We start from the raw sequence: 19557 nt of genomic DNA, 5'->3' as shown, positions 1-19557 counted from the left end.
AGATAGCACAACTAAACAGACTTACTTTGTGATAACTCCTTATCAATGCAACATAATTCAGAAGGGGGGAACGAAGCACAAGAGAATTAATTTAGTGACTAACCAATGCAACCCAAGAAACAAGAATTAGACCAATAAACAAAACAACTGACAAAACTTATTGAGGAGGGAAAATAAAGCTCTCCGAGCTAACGGGGCAATGAGTTCACACAGTATATTCAAAAGATGTATTTGTCACATCAACTCAAACCATAGCTGTTTTGTGGAACACTTCTCATGGCAAATACCTGACTGATCAGACAGTTTACCTGTGATTATGGAGTGCTTGATTTGATGCAGACTTGACAGAGTGTCAATATTGCACCTTATCGTGTCTGAATGATCATGGAAGGTAAAATAATGATCACAACTATTACATAATTTTAACTGTGCATCCCAAGCCCATGCCAGTAAAAAAAAAAAAAAAAAAAACAGCCCAAAGTAGCGCAATTACCATGTGCCAAATATAAAAATTTAACTTCCATCCGTAAAATACATAGTTTACAGTCACTGTTATGCAGATTTATCATAAACACAGCTCAAATGCTTCCTACTTTGAGTTCACTCTTGCGTCGTCAGACATATTGACATTTTTTAACGTTTTATGCGCAGTGCAGCAAGTGTATGTTAGCTTATGTCCCGCCGGTTCATATACGCATCTAACCTCCGAACCACGCAACAGATTCATTCTGAATGAATCTCTTCCCAAATCGTCCCTCCCTAACATTTTTGTCTCGTTTTTATTCGTTGACGAAAATGTCAATAGATTTACGTCTATTGAAATATACATAGTGAAAATAAAACAAGTCAATAGAACAGAAAAAGAATAGATAATTCTAGTGTTTGAAGGTCATTATAATAAATACAAAGAAAATAAGTAGAACAAATAGACAAAGAATAGAGAATGCTAGTGTTAAATACTCTTTTTTCATTTTAAATTAAACAAATAGTTAAAATAGAAATAGAATAGAGTGCAAATGTTAGAGGGTCATGTTTTTCAAATAAAAAAGCAGATAAAATTAGAATTAGCATTAGAATAGAGAGTGCTGGTTACAGATGAAAGAGATGTGTTTTCAGCTGTTTCTTGAAAATGATTAAATGACTGCTTTGATTGAGTTGGGCAGGTCATTCCACCAGGAGGGAACAGTTAATGTAAAAGTCCATGAAAGATTTATGAATGCAAAATATTTCAATACAAGCATTCAAATGTAATTTATGCAATATTTCAAACCTTTAACCCACTGGGGAAAATCAACCCATGGCAACAGTTTAAAAGCAGCCCAATTTCGTGGGAAAAAAAACCAACAACAACCCTGCATCCAACATGAGCTGCAGAAGTCAGATTTGACTGATCACGGGTCAAAAGTAAGGAGAGATAACTGACAAAGATGTTGGAGGATTTGCTCCTCAACAGATCCCGAGCTCATTGACAAATATCTTTTATCGTAGGATGTGCTCCCTTAAGTAGGATGTGCTCCCTTAATCGTGAAATCGAAAGTCAAAGTGAACTACGACTGCGAGCGCTCATTCAAATGGGATTTAATTGTTTTAAAAAAATGTTGCGCATCAGGGCGCCGCTATCAATATGTGGGGTATCGCCGATACCCCTCACATATGGGGTGAGCGCCATAACAGATGACGTCAAATCTTGCGGGATTCCATAAATAAAATACACAGAACCCCACTATTCGACAAATATACATAATGAAAAGATTATACAAAATGTAATACCTTGGAAAATGGCATTTAAGACTTTTTAATACTTTTTAAGGGCCTTAATTTTCTCTAAATTGATTTATCAACTTTTAATACTTTTTAAGACCCCGTGGACACCCTGTGTTAAAGTGAGCTCTTACCCACTATACATCAGACTGTCCTGGAAAACCTTTCCTGTCGGCATGTCACAGGTAAGCTCACCTAAAAAGACAGAGGGGAAAAAGATGATAAATACCCAGAAATCCCACTTTAACAGGACAGTAACAAAGTTTTTTAAATGAGGAGAAGGAAAGGAAATATAATAGCTGGCAGGACAAAGTTCTCGCAGGCTTACTGGGGAAATGAGCTGGAACCATGACAAAATCATCAGTGTCACAGGACGAGTTCTTGCTACTGCTGCCGCCGCCACCACCTCCCGAGTCCTTCAGCAGGCATCCTGGAGAATCCTGGGTAGGGGAGGCTAACGCCTTGGCACGGACCTGCTGGATCTCTGCAAGGGATTGCTACAAAACATAAAAGAGGATGAGTTCTGAGAGTTACACAGTCCTGAATCATTAACATCCAGTCCTGCTAAAACTAGGTATCATTTCTGAATGAAAGATCATAAAAATAGCTTTTTTTACTGTCCTGACAAATACATTTGACACAGCAAATATTTACAAAAATATAAATATTACACTACACTTGATGGAATATACTTAAATATCATTTATTGTTCTTCAGCGATAGTAGTGTATGTATTCTTCTTCAGGGAAATTCTACAATTTTTTTTTTAAAGCAATTCATATTAAATTGTAAAAAAAACAAAAAAATAATAAAAAATAATAATAATAATAATATTCTGTTCTTTTGAATGTTCTATTCATCAAAAAATCCTGAAAAATGTATAATGGTTTCCACAAAAATATTATTTAAAATATTAAATAAATGTTTTCACAATTTATTTTAAGGTCCAATTGTTGCTTTTAACAAACCATTAACTACGACTTTTGCCTCAATAAACTACTAATTTGCTGCTTATTATTAGTTAGTAAGGTAGTTGTTATTTTTACATATTGGGTAGGATTAGGGATGTAGAATATGCTCATGCAGATATGTCATTAATGTATCAATATGTTAATTAATAGGCATGCTAATAAGCAACTAGTTAAAAGAATTGGTCCCTATACTAAAGTGTTACCAAAGCAAAGTGAGTGAAAAGTGACGTGACATGTGGCCAAGTATGGTGACCCATACTCGGAATTAGTGCTCTGCATTTACCCATCCAAAGTGCACACACACACTGTGAACACACACCCGGAGCAGTGGGCAGCCATTTATGCTGCGGCGCCCGGGGAGCAGTTGGCGGTTTGGTGCCTTGCTCAAGGGCACCTCAGTCGTGGTATTGAAGGTGGGAGAGAGCGCTGTACATTCACTCCCCCCACCTACAATCCCTGCCGGTACGAGACTCGAACCCACAATCTTTGGGTTATGAGTCCGACTCTCTGACCATTAGGCCACGACTTCACCCAAGCAGCCTATGTGAGCCTAAGAGATTTTTTAAAAACAACATTAAAAAAATCTTCCATGACCCAAACCGTTTGAACAGCAGTGTTAAAAAATAAGAATATAAAATGTAAATTTTTATGGTCTCTTTAATAAAAAGAAAATTGATATTTATGACCATTTATAGACCTCAAATAACAGAATGTGACAGTATGATTTCTTTGCTTTTAAAGCCCTGACCTCTATACAGCATTCTGATACCATGAGACCCATAAAATACCACAAAATGCAGAGCTGATTAACATGTGGCTCCTATCACGGATTAGTGTTACAAGCCACCATAAAATGTTAAGAAAGTGCATCTTTGTTCGAGAAGGCAGCTGGATGCTGTGCTTATTTATCTTCATGTCTGTGACAAACTTTTGACACTCCAACATTTATTAGTGCAGCTGACACAATGAACCACCATTGAACACGGACATGAACACACATACTTACAGGAGGCGAGGCCAGGTGTGAAGTAGACGAACTGCTGCATGAGCTTGCAGAGGCTGAATTGGGAAAGCAAGTCACGGTCACTGGAGCAGCTGTGAAGAACACAGACACACATTTCCAGAAATACAATGACAATCATATAAAGTCATATTTTTGCCATCTAATTAGTTTATATTCAAATCACTGGAGTAAAAACTAAAATAATGAGTTAAATAACATTTAGCTGTATCCTGCATTTTGTAACCCAATAAATAAATAAACACCCAAAACACCATTTGGACCCTTTTTACAGCATGGTGGGAAGACAAGCAAGTGATCTCATTTTATTTTCTCAATTTTTTCACAAATTGTGAACATTTTGTTTTCTCACATTATAACCATGTTATAACATACTGTAATAAAAAATAATTCAACAATATTTTTGTTTATTTAATGTGAAATGTGTTTATGGATAACTACAAGCCAACATTTAGTCCCAATTTTGTTACACCCTATTGAATTTACCATATTAACATTCTGGTGTTGCAATTATTCTAATTAATTATGCTGTAATAGTTATACATTTTTAAATATATATTGATTATATTTCTTCATTTACAAAGTATATAAAAAGATGAATTTAAATGATTATTTAATATTAATAGAAAAGAATCATGGTATTAAACCAAATTTTAGTAGCAAGGATGCAAACTCGATAAAAAAATTAAAACAGCCTAAATAATATTTAATATAACAATAAACATTTTCTAAAGATTAAGCATTACTGACAATTTAAAATGGTAAAAACAGAGTAAAAACTGTTTAAAATGGCAGTGCAATAACTCACATTTCTTCATAGAGGAGCTTGCCTCCAAGAAAGGGTGTCTGAAGAATTCATCTATAAAAACACAAATATTTCAGCTTAAGAAGATTGCATGATTGCCAAAACTAAACTTATAAATAACAAACATTGCCTCATCATCTAGTGGGCAAAGACACTCAGGATACTGACCAAAGTCCATACGGTCCTTATGGTTCCTCTGCAGGAGGCCAAGCAGCAGGTGTCTAAGATGGCTGGAAGTTTCTCTGGGAATGCTGTAGAGAGAGAAGGGGAAAGAGAGGGATTTTTTACACATGCTTTAGTAGAACCTGTACGCCAAAACTAATCTGAAAAGTGTCATTAACTATCAGAGTCAGTAAGAAATGGACATACTTTGGGCTAAGAGTTTTATTTTTCTCATAAAACAATCGGAGGTCCTGGGGACTGCTGGCCTGATGGATGGACAACATTGCAAAAAAAGTACTTTTTATATTATTGCTTTCTTATTAAATTTGTATTTTCCTAATGCCATAATATCTCAGACTTGAAAGTGACATCTATATAATTAACTATAATTAGAATGGTACGTACCTGAAATGGAGCTTTCCCAGTCAGGCACTGAAACACAATGGTCCCTATACTCCACAGGTCAGCCTTGGCATCATAGTTCTGTGACATAATAACCTCAGGTGCCTGGTGATTAGCATTTCAGAGTTATAATAAATGAGATATAATGAGAATAATCACAATGATGCACATGTATATGAAAGGCTTAAAAAGGAAATGTAAAAATTTGTACCATGTACATGGGGGACCCGCAGAGTGTGGCAGCCATCATGTTGTTCTGGAGGTACCGTGCGAAGCCAAAGTCAGCTGAGGAGACCAAAATAAGATCTTACAAACTGTGCTGGTGAAGCAGTGCACTCTGGGCAATGGCAAACCAGGTTTAGATAAAAGAGAACAGTGTTAAATTATTAAATAGACTTAGTTTACAAAGAGTGGCTTTTTAAGTCAATATACTGTTTTATTTATATTTTCATATCATTGAACAATGTTATCACTGGCCTAAAGCCATTTAATTTGTAGTTTGTCAATCTATCTGAGGCAGACTTAGAGGCCATTTAAAGTGAAATCATTAAGCAGAACACAAGTAAATATTAAAAAGAAGGCTTGATTTGCAAAAGCCAGACCTGCTTAAGCATATGGACATGGTATCTAGAGTTTCTAATGCTTTGAAAGCTGAGAATGTAAAAACGATAAACTAGAAGCAAAAACACTGGCACTGGCACACACACCTATCTTGATGCAGGTGTTGTTGGAGTGGGACTTTCGGCCTGCAGGATGGGACAACAGGATGTTCTGGGGTTTCAGGTCTCTGTGGATGATGCCTTTGGCCTGAAGGACCCTCATGGCCCCCGCGATCTGCTGCAGGAATACTCGGATGGTGTCTTCACTTAAAGTGCCCTTAGCTAAAAGAGCATGATTGTAAAGATGAATTAATTGGGGCTGGGCAATATACAGCTACTGACTGTTTAAGATATATTAATAAGATTTTGCTGGAGATATAAAACAAAGCAGCATTATTACTATTAACATAAATTAAAACAGTTAAATGCGTGGGAAATAAACACTACCGTTCAAATGTTTGATTTGATTTTTTTTTTTTTTTATGCTTAAGTTTCTTATGCTTAAAAATACAGTAAAATTACAGTGAAATATTACAATTTAAAATAACTTTTCTATTGAATATATTTTAAAAAGTAATTTATTTCTGTACTAGCTAAGCTAAATCTTCAGCATCAAATACTCCGGTCTTCAGTGTCATGTGATCCTTCAGAAATCATTATGCTGATTTAATGCTTAAGAAACATTTCTTATTATTATCAAATGCTGAACACAGTTGTGCTGCTTAATATTTTGGGGGAAACTGATACATTTTTCTCTATTCATGGTATGAACAGAAACTTCAAAAGAAAATAATTTGTTTGAAATAAAGACATTTTTGTAACATTTTAAAATGTCTTTACTGTCACTTTTGATTAATTTAATTTGATGCAGCCTTGTTGAATAAAAGTATTAATTTCTTTTCAAATACATCTAGCCTAACTGACCCCAAACTTTTCAATGGTAGTGCATCTTGACATTTAACTAGATTGTTAATGAATTTATGTCTTCTCATTCAAAAAAATGCATCACCATTTAAGTCATTTCAGATCAAATTCCTAAACAGCATACCATCAAAAACAAAAAAAATATTGAGATAATGTTTTCTATTATATCATCTGGCCTTGACTCAACACTATTTATATTATACAGTATATACAGTTTATGTAACAACTTGTAACCAGTTACAGATTTTACGGGCAAATCAAATGCAAATTCAACCTGCAATCCTTTCATAGTGCAATGTATATCAACTGTCTGTAAATTCAAATACTACACATTGCATATAAAAGCAAAGCAATATGCTGTAGAGATTTGCCTTTTTTTTCTCATGTCAAGATTCCATAAGAAAGAAAATTGTTGTGTCTGGATTTTTCAGAGCAACTGCTTCCTCTGAAACAAGCTCACACCCTACAGTCAACAGTTACAGCTTCCTCAGACCCGCTTTAAACAAAACATACATACACAAACACAAACCCTAAACCCTTCTGGCCTAACTTCCTGAGTTTGGTTTTGCATGCTTTTGAACTAAACTGATATCACTTTTTTCATCACGCAAGCAAAATAAGCAAAAAACTGTAGCAATTAAAGCTAAGATGAACATCCCTACTTTATCAAAGCAGAATTTACTCCAATCAAATTCAAATGATGTATTATTAAGAGTGAACACATAATTTAATAAAGGAGGCTGGTGTGTAGAGCATCTACAGAACAAAAAAAATAAGGTCAGAGCATGATAAATGAAATGTCCCACTTACAGTGCAAGTAGTCAGCCAGATCTCCCCCATTGCAGTACTGCAGTTAAAGAAAGAACATTGATCTTTTTATTATGAATAAGAGCACCACACAATGCTGAATGACAAAACCTGTATCTGAATGGGGCTTAGTTCACTTCACAGAGAGAGACAATTCAGATGCATATTAAAATGTCACTCAGAAAAGATGGGCCGTTATTTTCCTTTGTGCACCACTGATGGGCTTCCCAGTGGCCCCATTGCCTTTCCATTGAGCTTTTCTGAGAACTGACTTGGTGGCGAGGCATCTACAGGAAGTTGGTCTCATAGCAATTGGAAAAATTTTTACAAATCCTCACCGTCTCACACAAAACAACCTGATTTCAAGTCTGTTTCTGTCTAAGGGTGTTGTTATTAACAACTGCAGCTGTCTTCCATTGGCCCCAGGGCATGGCTAATTGCAGGCATTACCAGGTACAGGACAGACAAGATCAACAACAAAAGACACTGGGAAAACAAGCCCACTTACCTCCATCACTAGATACACAGAGCTTGCCGTTTCCTAGAAAGAAAAAAAACCCACAGGAGTAATTAGATTCAACAGACAGGTGGCCAGGACAGTAAATGAATTCATGTTCTTTAATATATATTCAAAGGATCTGTGTATAACATATCATATCGAGACTTGTGTGGGAACATGTTTACAGAGGACATTGGAACCAGTGTTAACAGCTTATTTGTGTGCATTGTAAATGCATTTGGCTGACACTAGTCCACATATGGCGTGAGTGTGTTTTCTCTGCACTGGGTCATAATGGGCTAATAAAGGCCAGGGGGAGGGCAAAGGTCACAGGCTTTGTTAGCACTGTACGTTTTCAAAGTTCAATGTGCGAACTGTGTGGTGGTGCGACAGATTTCTATTCAAGGCAGCCACAGCGCACACCACTGAACCTCACTCAGACACAAGAGAGTATAGATACTGCTGATAATGTGAAATGTGAGTGGTGCTAATCACGATGCTTGGGTGTTGTGGGTGATTTCCAGGGCGTTACTTTGCAGTTGCTCTGGTTTGAGTGAATTTAGTGCATGCTGTGTGGTTATCACAAATTACCTGCCAAAATTTTACATTGAGCTGAGTAGAGGTTAACCAATACAAACATTTTGGCTTATTTTACGTTTACATTTAGCAGCCGCTTTTATCCAAAGCAACTTACAAATGAGGACAATGGAAGCAATCAAAATCAAACATTTTATTGTCATATAATGGCGAACTCTAGCAAAATTACAGATTGAAGTTTTTTTTAATAAGATAATAAAAAACAAATAGTTTACAGTAGTAAACTTTTAGTAATATAATAGTTTTAACAAATTAATGTAATTCCCTCAAATTTAGTCATCACAATGTTATAATGTACAGTATGTAAATTTTATATTCATTTTGAGATTTGCTCTCTTTAAGATTTCATGTATGTGTTATGAAATCATTCGAAAGATCAGATTACCTAGACTGAGTGATATTGACTGATCTGAATGTAAAAAAAAAATAAGCACACACAATTTTATTTATATATTTAATTAATTCTATATTTGTAGCAATAGCCAAAAATACATTGTATGGGTCAAAATGATCGATTTTTCTTTTATGCCAAAAATCATTAGAATATTAAGTAAAGATCATGTTCCATGAAGATATTTTGTAAATTTCCTACCGTAAATATATCAAAACTTAATTTTTGATTAGTAATATGCATTGCTAAGGACTTCATTTGGACAACTTTAAAAGCCGATTTTCTCAATATTTCGGTTTTTTTGCACTCTCAGATTCCAGATTTTCAAATAGTTGTATCTCAGTCAAATATGCTATCCTATCCTATCCTATCCTATCCTATCCTATCCTAACAAACCATACATCAACAGAAAGCTTATTTATTCAGCTTTCTGATTAACAGCTTTCATAAAACTGGCCCTTATGACTGGTTTTGTGGTCCAGGGTTACATATGTGCTCATTTACATTCATTTATATAATATCAACAAATACCAATAACTTCAATAACTTCTTAAAATCAATAATCATATAATAACAATGCAACAATGTATATAAAAGAACATAATAATATTAAAAAAATTCTTAAATATAAAAATCTTTCTTCTGCATAACACATTTCAGGTGACTATTGTCTTTGATTGAGACAAAAATCACTGAGACATTTTTCAAAATATTTTTTTTTTCCACAGAAGAAAGAGAGCCATACAGACTTGGAGCGAATAAATAACAATTTTCATTTTTGGGTGAACTATCCCTTTAAGTATCATGCCAATACAAATCAACCAATAAAAATGCTTTTGAACTTGTTGATCCTTAAACAGACAACTACAAAGCAGCAATGTTAGTCTATAGGCTTTAGGGAAATAATTAACGTATACCTTATAAACACACACTAGCTATTAGAACAGAACTGTCTTCAGTACATATGAACTGACTGAATAAACAAAAAAAATGCATGACAGGCTTCTCCGAAGTGGCCAAAGCACTAAATATTCAACTATCCAAACAATCACTATATCAATCCTACAGCAAAGGTTGCGTTTGCTATCAAGTCAGTTTTTATGGCACCATAATCCTGCTATTTCCCGAGCCCATGGCCGAGGCCTCTCGAAAAAATACAGAGTAGCCCACTTAGAACGACCTTATCACTTAGCAACAGATGACCTCCCCCCTTGCAGTGTCCACCTCAACCAATCAGCCGAATCGGCTGATCCGTGACTGGCATATGCTGCTGACTCAGCATTGCCGAAGTTTTACTTTCTGCCACTGAAGATAGACTCTAGCCAACTGTGCAGCGGCAGCCAGACTGAAACTAAGTCAAACATCGCTGTTTAATGACAACTAGAGCTTGAACGAGCTTGGCCATTCAGTTGGGAAAATCCAACAGGCCCAACATCACTCACAGACAGTTTGGTGCCTACATAATTGATGTTCATGAGGGTGATAAAGTAAGCTTTGCTTATGAACACAGCAGACCCATGAGATCTGCTAATGTTTACCACAGGCGCAGTGGAGACCCTACTAAACTGGTTCTGGAGAGGACTTTTTGTTATTTTTACACGATTACTTTATTGCTCATCCCACTTCAAACACAACCCTTATATTTTAAATTTTATATAGTTGACCTAAACTGTTACTGAACCTGCGGAGAACCTATTTTTACACAGTTATATGTACATTTTTAAAAATAAATGTTCCACAAGGGGATTTTTACAGCGATGCCATTGAAGAACCATTTTTGGTTCCCTAAAGAACCTTTGAGTGAACGGTTCTTAAAAGAACCAGTTTTTTTGTTCTTAGTGTGAAGAACATTTTTTAAATCTTAAGAACCTTTTTTCAATGGGAAGTTTCCATGGATGTTAAAGTTTTTTCATGGAACCATTACTTTTATTTTTAAAAGCGGTTATGAACCTGATTCACTAAAAATAAGCTCTGCTCAAAATCTTGTTTCTGTGTTTGCAAGGAAAAGATGACCAGATTAACTCTTGCAAGGTTCATCCTACACAAACAAGCACAAGTTTGTCACATGTTGCAAGGAGCCAAGCAGCTCACAGACTCTTCCCTCCAGGGTAGTGCAAGGAAATAAACACTAACGTTTAAATGTTTGATTTTATTTTTTTTTTTTTATGCTTAAGTTTCTTATGCTTAAAAATACAGTAAAATTACAGTGAAATATTACAATTTAAAATAACTTTTCTATTGAATATATTTTAAAAAGTAATTTATTTCTGTACTAGCTAAGCTAAATCTTCAGCATCAAATACTCCGGTCTTCAGTGTCATGTGATCCTTCAGAAATCATTATGCTGATTTAATGCTTAAGAAACATTTCTTATTATTATCAAATGCTGAACACAGTTGTGCTGCTTAATATTTTGGGGGAAACTGATACATTTTTCTCTATTCATGGTATGAACAGAAACTTCAAAAGAAAATAATTTGTTTGAAATAAAGACATTTTTGTAACATTTTAAAATGTCTTTACTGTCACTTTTGATTAATTTAATTTGATGCAGCCTTGTTGAATAAAAGTATTAATTTCTTTTCAAATACATCTAGCCTAACTGACCCCAAACTTTTCAATGGTAGTGCATCTTGACATTTAACTAGATTGTTAATGAATTTATGTCTTCTCATTCAAAAAAATGCATCACCATTTAAGTCATTTCAGATCAAATTCCTAAACAGCATACCATCAAAAACAAAAAAAATATTGAGATAATGTTTTCTATTATATCATCTGGCCTTGACTCAACACTATTTATATTATACAGTATATACAGTTTATGTAACAACTTGTAACCAGTTACAGATTTTACGGGCAAATCAAATGCAAATTCAACCTGCAATCCTTTCATAGTGCAATGTATATCAACTGTCTGTAAATTCAAATACTACACATTGCATATAAAAGCAAAGCAATATGCTGTAGAGATTTGCCTTTTTTTTCTCATGTCAAGATTCCATAAGAAAGAAAATTGTTGTGTCTGGATTTTTCAGAGCAACTGCTTCCTCTGAAACAAGCTCACACCCTACAGTCAACAGTTACAGCTTCCTCAGACCCGCTTTAAACAAAACATACATACACAAACACAAACCCTAAACCCTTCTGGCCTAACTTCCTGAGTTTGGTTTTGCATGCTTTTGAACTAAACTGATATCACTTTTTTCATCACGCAAGCAAAATAAGCAAAAAACTGTAGCAATTAAAGCTAAGATGAACATCCCTACTTTATCAAAGCAGAATTTACTCCAATCAAATTCAAATGATGTATTATTAAGAGTGAACACATAATTTAATAAAGGAGGCTGGTGTGTAGAGCATCTACAGAACAAAAAAAATAAGGTCAGAGCATGATAAATGAAATGTCCCACTTACAGTGCAAGTAGTCAGCCAGATCTCCCCCATTGCAGTACTGCAGTTAAAGAAAGAACATTGATCTTTTTATTATGAATAAGAGCACCACACAATGCTGAATGACAAAACCTGTATCTGAATGGGGCTTAGTTCACTTCACAGAGAGAGACAATTCAGATGCATATTAAAATGTCACTCAGAAAAGATGGGCCGTTATTTTCCTTTGTGCACCACTGATGGGCTTCCCAGTGGCCCCATTGCCTTTCCATTGAGCTTTTCTGAGAACTGACTTGGTGGCGAGGCATCTACAGGAAGTTGGTCTCATAGCAATTGGAAAAATTTTTACAAATCCTCACCGTCTCACACAAAACAACCTGATTTCAAGTCTGTTTCTGTCTAAGGGTGTTGTTATTAACAACTGCAGCTGTCTTCCATTGGCCCCAGGGCATGGCTAATTGCAGGCATTACCAGGTACAGGACAGACAAGATCAACAACAAAAGACACTGGGAAAACAAGCCCACTTACCTCCATCACTAGATACACAGAGCTTGCCGTTTCCTAGAAAGAAAAAAAACCCACAGGAGTAATTAGATTCAACAGACAGGTGGCCAGGACAGTAAATGAATTCATGTTCTTTAATATATATTCAAAGGATCTGTGTATAACATATCATATCGAGACTTGTGTGGGAACATGTTTACAGAGGACATTGGAACCAGTGTTAACAGCTTATTTGTGTGCATTGTAAATGCATTTGGCTGACACTAGTCCACATATGGCGTGAGTGTGTTTTCTCTGCACTGGGTCATAATGGGCTAATAAAGGCCAGGGGGAGGGCAAAGGTCACAGGCTTTGTTAGCACTGTACGTTTTCAAAGTTCAATGTGCGAACTGTGTGGTGGTGCGACAGATTTCTATTCAAGGCAGCCACAGCGCACACCACTGAACCTCACTCAGACACAAGAGAGTATAGATACTGCTGATAATGTGAAATGTGAGTGGTGCTAATCACGATGCTTGGGTGTTGTGGGTGATTTCCAGGGCGTTACTTTGCAGTTGCTCTGGTTTGAGTGAATTTAGTGCATGCTGTGTGGTTATCACAAATTACCTGCCAAAATTTTACATTGAGCTGAGTAGAGGTTAACCAATACAAACATTTTGGCTTATTTTACGTTTACATTTAGCAGCCGCTTTTATCCAAAGCAACTTACAAATGAGGACAATGGAAGCAATCAAAATCAAACATTTTATTGTCATATAATGGCGAACTCTAGCAAAATTACAGATTGAAGTTTTTTTTAATAAGATAATAAAAAACAAATAGTTTACAGTAGTAAACTTTTAGTAATATAATAGTTTTAACAAATTAATGTAATTCCCTCAAATTTAGTCATCACAATGTTATAATGTACAGTATGTAAATTTTATATTCATTTTGAGATTTGCTCTCTTTAAGATTTCATGTATGTGTTATGAAATCATTCGAAAGATCAGATTACCTAGACTGAGTGATATTGACTGATCTGAATGTAAAAAAAAAATAAGCACACACAATTTTATTTATATATTTAATTAATTCTATATTTGTAGCAATAGCCAAAAATACATTGTATGGGTCAAAATGATCGATTTTTCTTTTATGCCAAAAATCATTAGAATATTAAGTAAAGATCATGTTCCATGAAGATATTTTGTAAATTTCCTACCGTAAATATATCAAAACTTAATTTTTGATTAGTAATATGCATTGCTAAGGACTTCATTTGGACAACTTTAAAAGCCGATTTTCTCAATATTTCGGTTTTTTTGCACTCTCAGATTCCAGATTTTCAAATAGTTGTATCTCAGTCAAATATGCTATCCTATCCTATCCTATCCTATCCTATCCTATCCTAACAAACCATACATCAACAGAAAGCTTATTTATTCAGCTTTCTGATTAACAGCTTTCATAAAACTGGCCCTTATGACTGGTTTTGTGGTCCAGGGTTACATATGTGCTCATTTACATTCATTTATATAATATCAACAAATACCAATAACTTCAATAACTTCTTAAAATCAATAATCATATAATAACAATGCAACAATGTATATAAAAGAACATAATAATATTAAAAAAATTCTTAAATATAAAAATCTTTCTTCTGCATAACACATTTCAGGTGACTATTGTCTTTGATTGAGACAAAAATCACTGAGACATTTTTCAAAATATTTTTTTTTTCCACAGAAGAAAGAGAGCCATACAGACTTGGAGCGAATAAATAACAATTTTCATTTTTGGGTGAACTATCCCTTTAAGTATCATGCCAATACAAATCAACCAATAAAAATGCTTTTGAACTTGTTGATCCTTAAACAGACAACTACAAAGCAGCAATGTTAGTCTATAGGCTTTAGGGAAATAATTAACGTATACCTTATAAACACACACTAGCTATTAGAACAGAACTGTCTTCAGTACATATGAACTGACTGAATAAACAAAAAAAATGCATGACAGGCTTCTCCGAAGTGGCCAAAGCACTAAATATTCAACTATCCAAACAATCACTATATCAATCCTACAGCAAAGGTTGCGTTTGCTATCAAGTCAGTTTTTATGGCACCATAATCCTGCTATTTCCCGAGCCCATGGCCGAGGCCTCTCGAAAAAATACAGAGTAGCCCACTTAGAACGACCTTATCACTTAGCAACAGATGACCTCCCCCCTTGCAGTGTCCACCTCAACCAATCAGCCGAATCGGCTGATCCGTGACTGGCATATGCTGCTGACTCAGCATTGCCGAAGTTTTACTTTCTGCCACTGAAGATAGACTCTAGCCAACTGTGCAGCGGCAGCCAGACTGAAACTAAGTCAAACATCGCTGTTTAATGACAACTAGAGCTTGAACGAGCTTGGCCATTCAGTTGGGAAAATCCAACAGGCCCAACATCACTCACAGACAGTTTGGTGCCTACATAATTGATGTTCATGAGGGTGATAAAGTAAGCTTTGCTTATGAACACAGCAGACCCATGAGATCTGCTAATGTTTACCACAGGCGCAGTGGAGACCCTACTAAACTGGTTCTGGAGAGGACTTTTTGTTATTTTTACACGATTACTTTATTGCTCATCCCACTTCAAACACAACCCTTATATTTTAAATTTTATATAGTTGACCTAAACTGTTACTGAACCTGCGGAGAACCTATTTTTACACAGTTATATGTACATTTTTAAAAATAAATGTTCCACAAGGGGATTTTTACAGCGATGCCATTGAAGAACCATTTTTGGTTCCCTAAAGAACCTTTGAGTGAACGGTTCTTAAAAGAACCAGTTTTTTTGTTCTTAGTGTGAAGAACATTTTTTAAATCTTAAGAACCTTTTTTCAATGGGAAGTTTCCATGGATGTTAAAGTTTTTTCATGGAACCATTACTTTTATTTTTAAAAGCGGTTATGAACCTGATTCACTAAAAATAAGCTCTGCTCAAAATCTTGTTTCTGTGTTTGCAAGGAAAAGATGACCAGATTAACTCTTGCAAGGTTCATCCTACACAAACAAGCACAAGTTTGTCACATGTTGCAAGGAGCCAAGCAGCTCACAGACTCTTCCCTCCAGGGTAGTGCAAGAACTACTCTAACTTTAATGGCATTAAATTCACAGATAGCCAACACCACAGTAGAAAGTGGTGTGACTATCCAGGAGATGTGAGAAGAGGTCAGATCGGAGAAGCATGTGGTGGAAATGTGCCGAGACACTTGAGCTGCACCTTTTGAAAGCAACACCAGAGTGTGAGCCTTCTTTCACCAAATTGTCATGAATGAAGTGGAGACAAAAGCAACATCAAACCTCAGTATAAACTGTAAATGATGACTAAAAAAAGTACAACGGTACTACGTAAACTGCATGTATATGGTAATCTTTCAGTAACATGGTATATATCAAGATAAAATGGTATTTAACACGTCACATGACAGCACAGTAGTTTTGATCGACAGGGATTTTCAATGACTGATGCTGATATCTGGACAACAACATTTAAATGGATAGTTCACCCAAAAATTTTAATTCTACTCATGTCGTTTCAAACCCATAAAACTAATTTTATAAAAAAAAAAAAAAAACACGTTAATTTGCATTTTGAAGATTATGGGTTTTGAACAAAATGAGGAGTAAATGATTTGACAGTATTTTCATTTCATTTCATACTAACCCTTTAAAAATGAAAACAATTAAACAAAAATATAGGCAATTTTTTTTTGTTTTTTAATAAAAACTTCAGCTTATTAATAATAATTACATTTTATTATTTTTATTTTATTTTAATGATTTAAAAATGTATTGACTAATAATTTTATAAATTATTTATTCATCTTTTTTATCCTATTTTTAATAACATGGGGAATAACTATAGTCCATCAAATTATTATGGTTATAATTCCAGAAGTGAGTAACAAACATTGAATTATAGGAGACAAATCAAATAATTTACAACTGGTTAGAAGTCCAAGTTGCATGTCTTCTGTACTCCCACTGGCTTTAACTTACACCAATAAAACACGCCTAAAACATTAACCTCAAGATGACCCCAGGGCAGAGCAAATACAGAGAACCCAGGTGTTTGAAAAACGTGTTAACACTTCAATGAAACCACTTCACCAGTCTGGCTACACAGGTTTCACTTGCACCGTTGTAAGAAAGGCTTTTACTAAGTGCCAATGAACCCTGAATGCTGAATCGAGTGAGTAAATAATTTCTCTTTCTGGTATTTAAAAAAAGTGTGAGCATCTTTTACTGCATATTTTTTTGCGTTCTCAGCATTACACAATAGAAACATTGTCATCTTTAGGTCTATATAATAAGATGTAAATGTGCAACCAAGACTCCAATACCCACAATGCCCTGCAACAGAGCCATTAAAAACAAGTGCACATGTCATGTCAATAGAAGAACATGTGACTGTTTTTAACCAATCAAAGCAAAGGAAGTCATGATACAGCCTTGGGGGTGGTAAAACATACATTTGAACCCTCTTTAGCTCATTATAACAAGTAAAATATCTGTACTTAATAGTATTTGTAAAAGTAAAGTTGTAACAAAACCACTTTCTCTAGACGATTGCATTAAAAACTGTCCATCCAAACAACTGCAGAGTAATGCAACCTACCTGGAAGTCATGCAATGCAACAATGTTCTCATGTTTCAGTTCCTAAAGAAAACAAATAAGAATTCATTTGCACACAAATGCTTTATTATCATGTAATGGAAATGCAGTGTATTGCCAGCCAATACAACCAGAACGTACCTTCAATATCTTGATCTCTTTCCCCAGAAGAGTCTGAGATTTGGCCAGATTCTTCTTGTTTATGCATTTGACGGCAACTTCCCAATCATGCTTCTGAAAAGTTCAATGATTTTAGCTGTTAACCATAATCACCTTGCAGTCTACATTGTATTAAACATATTTGACCATAGACATGCCCGTGCATGTCTATGGGTCAGATCTATTGTTTTACGGTCTCTAAAAACGAAAATGACACATTAAAAGCTTGAAAATGTATTATATGTAATGGGTTTAATGCGTATCTCTCTATAATACTGGCCATTTAATCTCTTATTCTAGCCTCCATCTGTTGTGCTCGAGGCCTTTAAGGTGGTATGTCAGATTTGCAACCAGTATGAAAACAGAAACCAAATTCTTATCAATATACAATCACACCTCTACATGCAGACGAAAATGATGCAATATTTGTTTTTAAATGATATTTTCTCACCTCTCGATGCCTGCCTTTGAATACCACAGCGAAGGCACCGTGTCCTATAAGGTCCTTCCTGCTGAACTCGAATTTCCCGACACTCTCCATCTCCCACCTGATCCCAAATATTGCAGCTTGACTATTTATGTGAAATAAAGCTGGCCCACAAATATCCTCTTTCTGCTTCCCTCTTCTCCTCAGTATGGACGAGGCTGCTGGAAAGTTGAACCCCACTTCTGCGTGCCATGGGCAGCCTTTCCATACAAACACCCCTCTCCTCTTTCATGATATCCTGGAGGTGAAGAGGAGATCTACTCCTTTTAATTATGACAGTTCCCCATGTCGGCAAACCGCTTGTCGTGATTGGTAAATAAATAAAATCGAGCTACGCTAAAAATACCACCTCAAAACGCTAGCGATGGGTTTGTTTGTGTACATCCGATGTTGTCAGCTCTGCTAATATCCTCGCGTTCGTGTTCGGAGTTACGTCAGGCTCGCAGAGTCGCGATTGCATATAACACGGTTGTCTTTTCGCCAAATATCTCTGAGATATCTGAGAAGCTCGAGCAAGATTTGTCTATTGGTCTCAACAAAGACCTCAATTTAGTCGAGGTCTGCAGCGCTGCGCATGCGCGCTACTATTTCACCCAGGATCGGTGTTGACGTCAAGGAAGCGCTGTCACGTTCGCGTCACTGTAACAAAAATAAACAAAAAGCAAACGAACCTGAATTCAAGTAACATGAAGTAATGAGATGGAAATATTTTTGTATATATATTAATATCAATAAGTAGACTTCAAGAGAGTCGGGTTATGTCAGTGGGTTTACAATTGGAATTCAGTCGGCATTACACTGCATTCACTTTAACAGTAAATCATCGATTAATGTAACTTTACCAGTTTTAATATTTTTACTGGAAAAAAACTCAAATTGACAGTAACATTGTAACAAGTGTTACACAACAGTAACAAGTGTGACAGTAACATTAACAAGTGTTCTTACAGAAAGACAGCAAAAATATATTGTGACAACAGCAGAACTAACGTTACAAAGAAAACAAGCGAATAGCACTGAACACGTGTTTATAAAATTAGTCTATAATTACTTAAAACTTAATTCGAAGCTTCTGAAATATTTTAGCCACCTTTTCAAAGTGCATCTAGGTATTCTGTAGACTAGAGTACTTCAGGTGCCATCGTGTGGAGTAGTGTTGCCAACTAATTTTCAGGGGAAGTTGCTAAAGGAAGTTCGATTTGTTGCTAAAAGTTGCTAAATGACATTGTGATGTAATTGCGTGATGACGTCATTACGTCATCACGCCGCAAAATTGTGTCACTACATTAAAAACAAATATATTTTTATGTTAATTTAGATTTGTTCGTAAAATAATATAAATGCATAATATAATGTTAAAATATAAATAACTTTTTTTATATACAACATTGAATTATTGAACACTTACACATTTTTGA

The 19557-nt window shown here is 35.3% G+C and overlaps 1 protein-coding gene across 4 annotated transcripts in view; it reads right to left on the bottom strand.

The window, feature by feature from the left end:
* LOC107661377 (serine/threonine-protein kinase ULK1-like) overlaps positions 1 to 18731 on the bottom strand; it is a 30129-nt gene extending 11398 nt beyond the window's left edge. For 3 of the 4 annotated variants that reach the window (XM_016450914.1, XM_016450932.1, XM_016450923.1), the window contains exons 1-11: positions 7961 to 7993; positions 7456 to 7492; positions 5830 to 6003; positions 5334 to 5407; positions 5126 to 5227; positions 4928 to 4986; positions 4727 to 4809; positions 4562 to 4612; positions 3739 to 3827; positions 2090 to 2258; positions 1896 to 1956 (exon numbers count right to left, since the gene is read on the bottom strand). In XM_016450914.1, the coding sequence (XP_016306400.1) occupies positions 1896 to 1956; positions 2090 to 2258; positions 3739 to 3827; positions 4562 to 4612; positions 4727 to 4809; positions 4928 to 4986; positions 5126 to 5227; positions 5334 to 5407; positions 5830 to 6003; positions 7456 to 7492; positions 7961 to 7966 (905 nt within the window). In that variant the 5' untranslated portion in view covers positions 7967 to 7993. Of the gene's footprint in view, positions 1 to 1895; positions 1957 to 2089; positions 2259 to 3738; positions 3828 to 4561; positions 4613 to 4726; positions 4810 to 4927; positions 4987 to 5125; positions 5228 to 5333; positions 5408 to 5829; positions 6004 to 7455; positions 7493 to 7960; positions 7994 to 12356; positions 12394 to 12861; positions 12895 to 17496; positions 17539 to 17634; positions 17728 to 18103 lie in introns of those variants that run through there. The other variant, XM_016450941.1, reaches the window with a different exon arrangement.
* Between the last annotated feature and the right edge of the window lie 826 nt (positions 18732 to 19557).

The sequence above is a fragment of the Sinocyclocheilus anshuiensis genome, unplaced genomic scaffold (genome assembly GCF_001515605.1).
Source record: "Sinocyclocheilus anshuiensis isolate Anshui unplaced genomic scaffold, SAMN03320099.WGS_v1.1 scaffold457, whole genome shotgun sequence".
NCBI lineage: Eukaryota > Metazoa > Chordata > Actinopteri > Cypriniformes > Cyprinidae > Sinocyclocheilus > Sinocyclocheilus anshuiensis.
Note: the sequence above shows the minus strand (reverse complement) of the source record. Positions and strands in the feature narration are given on the sequence as shown.